Below are 13,110 nucleotides of genomic sequence, written 5' to 3'. Positions count from 1 at the left end.
GATGAAGACAAGCCAAGAAAGTAGACTAAAAATCATCAAAAGAAATATGGCAGTGGTCAAGAAAGTCTAGAGAATAGATTTATGGAAGTATGGCATGATCAGCCATGTCACATGCTGCGAAGAGATCATCTGTAATCAGGACTGAAAAGTATTCATTAAATTTGAAACTGTGGAGGTTACTAATGCCTTGGTAAACACAATTTAAGTAAAGTGATGGGGTAAAATGCAAATGGAACCATAAATGGGAAGGGAGGAAGTTGAGAGAGCATCTGTGCATCACTGTCTTAAGGAGCATTTTGAGGAAATGAATATTTATTTTACATGTCATTTCCTAAATAACATAAATATTTTATTTACATTTGATTTTTAAAATGTCGTTATTGAACGAAGAAACTATACATAGCCAAACATTTTCTTATTGAACAAGGGACATCCTAGTGAATATGGATTTTTAAAATAATCCTAGATAACACTAAATTGCCAGGATTTTCTGGTAGATGTTTCTATTGCTCTTCCACAACTGTCACTGTCAGTTCCTAGCAGCTATCAATCAATCTGCTTCTAGGAACCCTGTACTATTTCTAATCTGCTGTTCATTTAGCCTGGAGCAAAACTCAATGTTGCCAGAAGTAAATAAACTGTTTTTAGAATAACGTCTTAATATTGATGCTTAAAAATACACTAATATGCTCTAATTATGAGGATAAGTCTATTTTTATTTATTGAGTAAAATGGCATAAGGTGACTAATTTCTACCTCTCTCAATTTATTTTTTTCCAACCTATGCCCATACACATTCCACTCTTCAGGACCTTCAACTCATTCATTCATTCCTAATTCATCCATGTATTCATTTATTCAATAACTAGTTTTCAACACTGTGCTAGGAATGGTGATAGGAAAATGAAGGAGACGCAATTCCAGCCCTCAGCAAACCACTGTCTTTTAGAGAAGCTCTCATGAACAGATATTTACTGTCCAGTGAAAAGGGGTATAAAACTATAATAGGGTGAATTATGCCAAAATACATGCAGTTTATAAAAAGCACCATGCTCTTTCTCACCCATCATTTATACATGCTTTTCTTCTGCCTGGAATTATACTCAACCCCTTTTTCTTCTGGCAAACTATTATTCATATTTTTCATGTTTTAAATAGATCTTTTTCCTTCCCTGACATACTCTTCTACAGCTAGTAAGTAACATGTGCAAGTTTCTAACCCAGATTGGCTGTTTCCTTGCATAAAGACAAATGAAAATTAACTTTTTGTCACTGTATTAAAATCTAGGTTATATTATTCAAGTACGGTCAGACCAACAGATCAGGAGATGATTGCCATTGAAAAGACAGTTTGTTACTCAGTTCCCAAGAGGAGGGGAATGGAACACTGCACAGGCCACATGGGGAAGCACCAGGAGGTTAGGAGGCAGAGAGGATGAGGGAAAACGTGGGCAAGAGCCTTTATTGTGGGATGGGTGAGACGAGTAAGAAGGCTTAGGATTGGCTAGTTTGAATAATTTCAGTGGGCTCAGGGACATAAGGGCCATTCCTAGTTGCCTAGCACTTGGCCCTTGAGTAATTAGAACATGGAAATAGTGGCCCAAAGAAGTAGTTGGTTTGCAGATGAAAGACACACTTGCAAGCCAGTCCTTCACTATCTCTAGGAATTGGCTAGCCCTGGGAGAGAGGCAGTCTCTCCAGGATCAGCAAGGCCCCATGATGTCAAGGCATCAGAATAAAAAGACATGCTTAATACAGTCAGTGTATGGAAATTCCTCTAAAAATAATAATAGTAGCTACAATTTTTCCAAACACTGAATTAGACATTTCTTTTCTTTTCTTTGCCCCTTTCTTCCTTCCTTTACTCCTCCCTTCCTTCTTTTTTCTTTCTCTTCCTCTCTCTCTCTTTCTTGTTCTCTTGCTCCCCTTTCTCTCCTTTCCTCCCCTCTCTTCTCTTCTCTCTTTCTTCTATGTCCCTTCTTCTTCCTTTTCCCTCTCTTCCTTTTCTTCATTTCAACAAATATTAATCAAATGTCTACTAAAATCCAAGCATTATTCTAACTGCTTATTTTCTCTTGAGGAGTAGAAAATACTGGTCTTACTTAGTAGATGGAGTAATTGGGAATAAAAGGTTCAGTAATTTCCTGAGATCACACAAATCACAGGCAGCATATCCCGTATTCAAAATTAGTCATGTTTTATTCTTAAGTCTCTATGTTTAAACATTATGCTAAACACAGAACACATACTATCACAACTCTAAAAGTTTGACGTGTTTGAATCTAAGTATCACCCACCAACCAACTTCAGAGATGAACTGGTTTGTCAGCTGGACTCAGAAAATATTAAGTACTTGGGAAACTGCAATGACCCTTCATTCATCCATCCCACAAACATTAATTGAGCACCTGGTTTCTAGACTAAGTTTCATCATTTATTAACTATGTGACATTGAGAAGGTCACTTAATCTCTCTAAGCCTTGATTTCCTTATATATAAAATACAGATAGTGATAGTAACCTTACTAATACAACAAGCTGCTTTGGTAAATCAAAGTAGTTGTAAAAAATTACTTTGTAATTTACTTATATAATAAGTGTGTATAATTTCTAGGTCTGGACCACCCATTCCATGGCTGACAAAAATGTAAGATCAGCATTTCAAAGTTCAGTGGCTTCTGAGTCATGAACTATATCTTTGTGTCAAGCAACTAAAAATTTGTTGGTGATGCACATTCAGTTGGACATTCTTGTCCTAAATGGTATCTTAATGGTATAATGCACTCCTGGTTATTAATTTTTTGTCCAAATTATATAAGTTCTAATTATAGGAGGGAAATTCAAATCTTAATTTCATTATATTGAAATTTTAAATCTTTTCTTATTTGCAGGTCAGGGCTATATGTGGGAAACATGGATTGTATTTGACTTTGAGCCTCCTGGAAACATTGCTTAACCATCAAGATTTGGGTTACCAGGATGAAATAAAGTAAGTCGATTTTTTATTCACATGGTCCTTTATTAGAATACCAAACACATAGATGTGTATTTAGGCTAGAAATTTTATGTATGAAGCAATCAATTTTATCACCTAAAGACAGAGTTAAGGAATGTTTGCTTATATTAAGAACAGAGGATCTTCTTGGTCATAGAAAAACAAAAGCAGTAAACTTCCACTTCCAGTTTACTGGTAAATAGTAAATCAGATGTACCATTTCACCCTAAAAAAATAAAAAATAGAACAAAATATATGAAGCAATATTTTTCAGACTTCGGACATCAGGCAGCATAGAATAGTGATTCCTGAGAGAAGGAAATGAAGTAAGCTCAGTTTACTGAACAAGAAGAGGGATTCCAAACTGAGCCCAGCATTCTCCTTGAGCTAAAGGGACAGAGTATGAAGTTCAGGAAGCCCAAGAAGGCTAGAATGTCCAGTACAAAGTAGCAGCAAGGGGAGATCCCCTAGGGGTACTTTCTGGAGATTTCCAAAGAGTTGCCCTCATGTCTTCATGTGAAGACTTGGCTAATGCATGCATTTGAGGAAACTACACAAGTCCAGAGAAAGAAACACCAAAAGAAAAAGGTGGGTAAATTTTTAGATCTCACACAGATTTGGGAATAGTTCATATTTCCACCAATCAGAGAGAAACACATGTGGTATTGATTAGAGTCCCCAGAAGGGTATTGTGCTGTAGTGGAGCCTAATACATGAGAAATTGGAGTCTCAGAAGGAGAGAAGACAAATAGGGGGAAAGAAAAGAATGTTGAAAAAACAATGGCTATAAGTTTTCTGAATTTGAAGAAAACTATAAAGACATGGACCTAAGAAGTTTAATGAAATTCAAGTATTAGAAATTTGAAGTAAGCCATACCAGGGTTCATCATAAACAGATTGCTTAAACTAGCAGTAAATAAAAAACCTTAAATGCAAAAGAGAAAATGAAAAATTACACATAGAGCAGCAAAGATAAGAATTACAACAGATTTATCATTAGAAAAGATGTAAGCAATAAGACAGTGGAAAAACAACCTTAAAGTATTGAAGGACGAAACTATCAATCTGGAATTCTAAATCCAGCAAAACTATCTTTCAAAAACTAATGCGGGGGAAGATGGCGGAAGAGTAAGACGTGGAGATCACCTTCCTTCCCACAGATACACCAGAAATACATCTACACGTGGAACAACTCCTACAGAACACCTACTGAATGCTGGCAGAAGACCTCAGACCTCCCAAAAGGCAAGAAACTTCCCACATACATGGGTAGGGCAAAAGAAAAAAGAATAAACAGAGATAAAAGTATAGGGATGGGACCTGCACCAGTGGGAGGGAGCTGTGAAGGAGGAAAGGTTTCCACACACTAGGAAGCCCCTTCGAGGGCAGAGACTGCGGGTGGTGGTGGAGGAAAGCTTCAGAGCCGTGGAGGAGAGCACAGCAACAGGGGTACAGAGGGCAAAGCAGAGAGATTCCCGCACAGACGATCGGTGCCGACCAGCACTCACCAGCTCGAGAGGCTTGTCTGCTCACCCGCCGGGGTGGGCGGGGCTGGGAGCTGAGGCTCAGGCTTCGGTGGGGGCACAGGGAGAAGACTGGGGTTGGCGGCATGAACACAGACTGCAGGGGGTTAGTGCACCACGGCTAGCCAGGAGGGAGTCCGGGGAAAAGTCTGGACCTGCCGAAGAGGCAAGAGACTTTTTCTTCCCTCTCTGTTTCCTGGTGCGCGAGGAGAGGGATTAAGAGCTCCACTTAAAGGAGCTCCAGAGACGGGCGTGAGCCGCGGCTAAGAGCGCGGACCCCAGAGACGGGCATGAGACGCTAAGGCTGCTGCTGCCGCCAGCAAGAAGCCTGTGTGCCAGCACAGGTCACTATCCACACCCCCCTCCCAGGGAGGCTGTGCAGCCCACCACTGCCAGGGTCGCGGGATCCAGGGACAATTTCACCGGGAGAACACACGGCGGGCCTCAGGCTGGTGCAACGTCATGCTGGCCTCTACTGCCGCAGGCTCGCCCCGCACTCCATGCCCCTCCCTCCTCCTGGCCTGACTGATCCAGAGCCCCCGAAGCAGCTGCTTCTTTAACCCCATCCTGTCTGAGGAAGAACAGACGCCCACCGGTGACCTACACGCAGAGGCGGAGCCAAATCCAAAGCTGAACCCCGGGAACAAAGAAGAGAAAGGGAAATCTCTCCCAGCAGCTTCAGAAGCATCGATTAAAGCTTCACAATCAACTTGATGTACCCTGCATCTGTGGAATACCTGAATAGATAATGAATCATCCCAAATTGAGGAGGTGGAATTTGAGAGCAAGATTTACGATTTTTTCCCCTTTTCCTCTTTTTGTGAGTGTGTATGTGTATGCTTCTGTGTGACAGTTTGTCTATATAGCTTTGCTTCCACCATTTGTCCTAGGGTTCTATCCGTCCATTTTATTTTTAATGTTTTTTTCTTAATAATTATTTTTTATTTTAATAACTTTATTTTATTTTATCTTACTTTATTTTATTTTACTTTATATTCTTTCTTTCTCTTTTTTCCTTCTTCCTTCCACCCTCCCTCCCTCCTTCCTTCTTTCCTTCCTTTCTTTCTTTCTTTCTTTCTTTCTTTCTTTCTACTTCTACTAATTCTTTCTTTCTACTTTTTCGCCCTTTTATTCTCAGCCGTGTGGATGAAAGGCTCTTGGTGATACAGCCAGGAGTCAGAGCTGTGCCTCTGAGGTAGGAGAGCCAACTTCAGGACACTGGTCCACAAGAGACCTCCCAGCTCCACATAATATCAAATGGCGAAAATCTCCCAGGGATCTGCATCTCAACACTAGCAGCCAGCTTCACTCAACGACCAGCAAGTTACAGTGCTGGACACCCTATGCCAAACAACTAGCAAGACAGGAACACAACCCCACCCATTAGCAGAGAGGCTGCCTAAAATCATAATAAGTCCACAGACACACCAAAACACACCAACAGATGTGGACTTGCCCACCAGAAACACAAGATCCAGACTCATCCACCAGAACACAGGCACTAGTCCCCTCCACCAGGAAGCCTACACAACACACTGAACCAACCTTAGCCACTGAGGACAGAAACCAAAAGCAATGGGAACTACGAACCTGCAGCCTACAAAAAGGAGACCCCAAACACAGTAAGATAAGCAAAATGAGAAGACAAAAAAACACACAGCAGATGAAGGAGCAAGATAAAAACCCACCAGACCTAAAAAATGAAGAGGAATTAGGCAGTCTACCTGAAAAAGAATTCAGAATAATGATAGTAAAGATGATCCAAAATCTTGGAAATAGAATAGACAAAATACAAGAAACATTTAACAAGGACCTAGAAGAACTAAAGATGGAACAAACAACGATGAACAACACAATAAATGAAATTAAAAATACTCTAGATGGGATCAAGAGCAGAATAACTGAGGCAGAAGAACGGATAAGTGACCTGGAGGATAAAATAGTGGAAATAACTACTGCAGAGTGGAATAAAGAAAAAAGAATAAAAAGAACTGAGGACAGTCTCAGAGACCTCTGGGACAACATTAAACACACCAACATTCGAATTATAGGAGTTCCAGAAGAAGAAGAGAAAAAGAAAGGGACTGAGAAAATATTTGAAGAGATTATAGTTGAAAACTTCCCTAATATGGGAAAGGAAATAGTTAATCAAGTCCAAGAAGCACAGAGAGTCCCATACACGATAAATCCAAGTAGAAATACGCCAAGACACATATTAATCAAACTGTCAAATATTAAATACAAAGAAAACATATTAAAAGCAGCAAGGGAAAAATAACACATAAGGGAATCCCCATAAGGCTAACAGCGGATCTTTCAGCAGAAAGTCTGCAAGCCAGAAGAGACAGGCAGGACATATTTAAAGTGATGAAGGAGTAAAACCTGCAACAAAGATTACTCTACCCAGAAAGGATCTCATTCAGATTTGATGAAGAAATTAAAACCTTTACAGACAAGCAAAAGGTGAAAGAGTTCAGCACCAGCAAACCAGCTTTACAACAAATGCTAAAAGAACTTCTCTAGGCAGAAACACAAGAGAAGGAAAAGACCTACAATAATGAACCCAAAACAATTAAGAAAATAGGAATAGGAACATACATATCGATAATTACCTTAAATGTAAATGGACTAAATGCTCCCACCAAAAGACACAGATTGGATGAATGGATACAAAAACAAGACCCATATATATGCTGTCTACAAGATACCCACTTCAGACCTAGAGACACATACAGACTGGAAGTAAGGGGATGGAAAAAGATATTCCATGCAAATGGAAACCAAAAGAAAGCTGGAGTAGCAATTCTCATATCAGACAAAATAGACTTTAAAAGAAAGACTATTACAAGAGACAAAGAAGGACACTACATAATGATCAAGGGACGATCCAAGAAGAAGATTTAACAATCGTAAATATTTATGCACCCAACATAGGAGCACCTCAATACATAAGGCAAATACTAACAGCCATAAAAGGGGAAATCGACAGTAACACATTCATTGTAGGGGACTTTAACACCCCACTTTCACCAATGGACAGATCATCCAAAATGAAAATAAATAAACACAAGCTTTAAATGATACATTAAACAAGATGGACTTAATTGATACTTATAGGACATTCCATCCAAAAACAACAGAATACACATTTTTCTCAACTCTCATGGAACATTCTCCAGCATAGATCATATCGTGAGTCACAAGCCTTGGTAAATTTAAGAAAATTGAAATTGTATCAATATCTTTTCTGACCACAACGCTTAGAGACTAGATATCAGTTACAGGAAAACATCTGTAAAAAATACAAATACATGGAGGCTAAACAGTACACTGCTTAATAATGAAGTGATCACTGAAGAAATCAAAGAGAAAATAAAAAAATACTTAGAAACAAATGACAATGGAGACACGATGACCCAAAACCTATGTGATGCAGCAAAAGCTGTTTTAACAGGGAAGTTTATAGAAAAACAATCCTACCTTAAGAAACAGGAAACATTTCGAATAAACAACCTAACCTTGCACCTAAAGCAATTAGAGAAAGGAGAACAAAAAAACCCAAAATTAGCAGAAGGAAAGAAATCATAAAAATCAGATCAGAAATAAATGAAAAAGAAATGAAGGAAACGATAGCAAAGATCAATAAAACTAAAAGCTGGTTCTTTGAGAAGATAAAAAAAAATGATAAACCATTAGCCAGACACATCAAGAAAAAAAGGGAGAAGTTTCAAATCAATAGAAGTAGAAATGGAAAAGGAGAAGTAACAACTGACACTGCAGAAATACAAAAGGTCATGAGAGATTACTACAAGCAACTCTATGCCAATAAAATGGACAACCTGGAAGAAATGGACAAATTCATAGAAACGCACAACCTGCCAAGACTGAATCAGGAAGAAAGAAAATATGAACAGACCAATCACAAGCACTGAAATTCAAACTGTGATTAAAAATCTTCCAACAAACAAAAGCCCAGGACCAGATGGCTTCACAGGCGAATTCTATCAAACATTTAGAGAAGAGCTAACACCTATCCTTCTCAAACTCTTCCAAAATATAGCAGAGGGAGTAACAGTCTCAAACTCGTTCTATGAGGCCACCATCACCCTGATACCAAAATCAGACAAGGATGTCCCAAAGAAAGAAAACTACAGGCCAATATTACTGATGAACATAGATGCAAAAATCCTCAACAAAATACTAGCAAACAGAATCCAACAGCACATTAAAAGAATTATACACCATGATCAAGTGGGGTTTATTCCAGGAATGCAAGGATTCTTCAATATACGCAAATCAAACAACGTGATACACCATATTAAAAAGTTGAAGGAGAAAAACCATATGATCATCTCAATAGATGCAGAGAAAGCTTTCGACAAAATTCAACACCATTTATGATAAAAACCCTGCAGAAAGTAGGCATAGAGGGAACTTTTCTCAACATATTAAAGGCCATATATGACAAACCCACAGCCAACATTGCCCTCAAGGGTGAAAAACTGAAAGCATTTCCACTAAGATCACGAACAAGACAAGGTTGCCCACTCTCACCACTATTATTCAACAGTTTGGGAAGTTTTAGCCACAGCAATCAGAGAAGAAAAGGAAATAAAAGGAATCCAAATCGGAAACGAAGAAGTAAAGCTGTCACTGTTTGCAGATGACATGATACTATACATAGAGAATCCTAAAGATGCTGCCAGAAAACTACTAGAGCTAATCAATGAATTTGGTAAAGTAGCAGGATACAAAATTAATGCACAGAAATCTCTGGCATTCCTATACACTAATGATGAAAAATCTGAAAGTGTAATCAAGAAAACACTCCCATTTACCATTGCAACAAAAAGAATAAAATATCTAGGAATAAACCTACCTAAGGAGAAAAAAGACTTGTATGCAGAAAACTATAAGACACTGATGAAAGAAATTAAAGATGATACAAATAGATGCAGAGATATACCATGTTCTTGGACTGGAAGAATCAACATTGTGGAAATGACTCTACTACCCAAAGCAATCTACAGATTCAATGCAATCCCTATCAAACTACCACTGGCATTTTTCACAGAACTAGAACAAAAAATTTCACAATCTCTATGGAAGCACAAAAGACCCCGAATAGCCAAAGCAATCTTGAGAACGAAAAAAGGAGCTGGAGGAATCAGGCTCCCTGACTTCAGACTATACTACAAAGCTACGGTAATCAAGGCAGTATGTTACTGGCACAAAAACAGAAAGATAGATCAATGGAACAGGATAGAAAGCCCAGAGATAAACCCACGCACATATGGTCACCTTATCTTTGATAAAGGAGGCAAGAATATACGGTGGAGAAAGGACAACCTCTTCAATATGTGGTGCTGGGAAAACTGGACAGGCACATGTAAAAGTATGAGATTAGATCACTCCCTAACACCATACACAAAAATAAGCTCAAAATGGATTAAAGCCCTAAATGTAAGGCCAGAAACTATCAAACTCTTAGAAGAAAACATAGGCAGAACACTCTATGACATAAATCACAGCAAGATCCTTTTTGACCCACCTCATAGAGAAATGGAAATAAAAACAAAAATAAACAAATGGGACCTAATGAAACTTAAAAGCTTTTGCCCAGCAAAGGAAACCATAAAGAAGATGAAAAGACAACCCTCAGAATGGGAGAAAATATTTGCAAATGAAGCAACTGACAAAGGATTAATCTCTAAAATTTATAAGCAGCTCATGCAGCTTAATAACAAAAAAACAAACAACCCAATCCAAAAATGGGCTGAAGACCTAAATAGACGTTTCTCCAAAGAAGATATACAGACTGCCAACAAACACATGAAAGAATGCTCAACATCATTAATCATTAGAGAAATGCAAATCAAAACTACAATGAGATATCATCTCACATCAGTCAGAATGGCCATCATCAAAACATCTAGAAACAATAAATGCTGGAGAGGGTGTGGAAAAAAGGAAAACTCTTGCACTGCTGGTGGGAATGTAAATTGGTTCAGCCACTATGGAGAACAGTATGGAGGTTCCTTAAAGAACTACAAGTAGAACTACCATATGACCCAGCAATCCCACTACTGGGCCCTGAGAAAACCATAATTCAAAAAGAGTCATGTACCAAAATGTTCACTGCAGCTCTATTTACAATAGCCAGGAGATGGAAACAACCTAAGTGTCCATCATCGGATGAATGGATAAAGAAGATGTGGCACATATGTACTATGTAATATTACTCAGTCATAAGAAGAAACAAAATTGAGCTATTTGTAATGAGGTGGATAGACCTAGAGTCTGTCATACAGAGTGAAGTAAGTCAGAAAGAGAAAGACAAATACCGTATGCTAACACATATATATGGAATTCAAGAAAAAAAAAATGCCATGAAGAACCTAGCGGTAGGACAGGAATAAAGACACAGACCTACTAGAGAATGGACTTGAAGATATGGGGAGGGGGAAGCGTAAGCTATGACAAGGTGAGAGAGAGGCATGGACCTATATACACTACCAAACTTAAGGTAGATAGCTAGTGGGAAGCAGCTGCATAGCACAGGGAGATCAGCTCTGTGCTTGGTGACCACCTAGAGGGGTGGGATAGGGAGGGTGGGAGGGAGGGAGATGCAAGAGGGAAGAAATATGGGAACATATGTATATGTATAACTGATTCACTTTGTTATAAAGCAGAAACTAGCACACCATTGTAAAGCCATTATACTCCATTAAGGATTAAAAAAAAAAAAAGAATATATTGTGGCAATAAACTTCAATGGCTCAAATCTCAGTTCAGCCAGGGTATATTTGATTTAAAAAAAAAACTAATTGGAATTAAGACTTTTTTCACACATACAAAGTTCAGAGAATTCATAACTGTCAGAGCAGCACTACAAGAAATATTAAAAGATGCCCTCAGGCAGAAGGATAATAATCATTTTTAATCTACACAAAGAAATGAAAAGTATAGGAAATAATAAATGCCAATGAATAAAAATACATTTTCCTTATTAAAAAGAAAACCTCTTTAAATAATAATTGACTATTTAAGGCAAAAATAATAACAATGTACTGCGGAGTTTATAACATAATAAAGTGCAACATTTGACAATAGCATACAAGACGGGGGGGGAAATAAAATTTTACTGTAAAAAGCTCCTTATACTATTAGCTAAGTAGTATAATTTTGTTTGAAGGAAGAATGTAGTGAGTTAAAAATATTAATAGAGAAGATTAAATGGAATAATCACATGTAAATACTAAATAGATCAAAATAAAAACAGAGGGAAAAAAAACTAACAGATAGGACAAATAGAAAATAAACACAAATAAAATTAATAGATTTAAATCCAACCATATCAATAATTACAATAAGTATTAATGATTCAAATGCACCAATTAAAAGGAGGCAATTATCAGGGACTTCCCTGGTGGTGCAGTGGTTAAGACTCTGTACTCCCAATGCAGGGGGCCTGGGTTCGATTCCTGGTCAGGGAACTAGATCCCATATGTATGCCACAACTAAGAGTGTGCATGCCACAACTAAGGAGCCGGTGAGCTGCAACTAAGAAGCCACCCTGCCGCAACTCAGGAACCCACCTGCTGCAACTAAGACCTGGTGCAAACAAAAAAATAAATTAAATTAAAAGACAGCAATTTTCAGATTTCATTTAAAAATCAAGACCCAAGTAATGCTATCTGAAATGAACCCCTTTAGAATATAAAGACAGACACACTGAAAGTAAAAGGATGGAAAGTGATATACCTTATTAATTCTAATGAAAAGAAAACTGGGTTGGTTACACTAAAGACAGACAAAGTAGCTTCTAAATCAAGCGGTATTGCCAGAAATTCAATTCATCAAGAGGACATACAAACCTAAATGATCATGCCCTTAATAATATAGCTTCAATTTACATGAAGTAAAAACATAAAACTGGAAGAAGGAATAGATTCACAATTATAGTTGGAGAACTGAACATCTTTCTGTCAGTAATTGATAAAACAAGTAGACATAAAATCAGTAAGAATATAGAAGACTTGGACCATATTATCAACTAACTTGATGTAACTGGCAATTACTCCACACAACAGCAGAATATGGATTCCTTTTAAGTGTTCATGAAATATTTAAGAGATAAACCCTAACTACCCTGATCCATAGAACAAGTCTCAGTAAATTTAGAAGGATTAAATCATATAAAATATGTTTTCTGACCCCAAAATATTAAATTAGAAAACAAAACAAAATAATATCCTGGAATTCTCCAAACATTATGAAACTAAACAATACACTTATAAATAACCACTGATCAAAGAAGAAATCACGAGGGAAATTAAACAATATTTTGAACTGAATTAAAATTAAAACACAATACATCAGTAATCTTTGTCTTTTTTTTCCCAAGCCCACTATATAATATTTTAAGGGGAAGAGCTAGAAAGTGGTATACGTAACAAGAGCCTCAGGTCATTCTTTTTGTTTTTTGGGGTGTTTTTTTTTTTGAAATTTTGAATTTTATTTATTTATTTATTTTTCGGTATGCAGTCCTCTCACTGTTGTGGCCTCTCCCGTTGCGGAGCACAGGCTATGG

At 37.7% G+C, this 13,110-nt stretch overlaps 1 protein-coding gene across 1 annotated transcript in view; it reads left to right on the top strand.

The window, feature by feature from the left end:
• C1H1orf87 (chromosome 1 C1orf87 homolog) overlaps positions 1 to 13,110 on the top strand; it is a 126,839-nt gene that overhangs the window by 55,341 nt on the left and 58,388 nt on the right. Inside the window, 1 exon segment of the mRNA XM_032639279.1 lies at positions 2,891 to 2,988. Coding sequence (XP_032495170.1) covers positions 2,891 to 2,988 — 98 coding nt within the window.

This window comes from Phocoena sinus, chromosome 1 (genome assembly GCF_008692025.1).
Source record: "Phocoena sinus isolate mPhoSin1 chromosome 1, mPhoSin1.pri, whole genome shotgun sequence".
In the NCBI taxonomy this organism is placed as follows: Eukaryota; Metazoa; Chordata; class Mammalia; order Artiodactyla; family Phocoenidae; genus Phocoena; species Phocoena sinus.
This window is presented reverse-complemented; position numbering and strand designations above follow the sequence as displayed.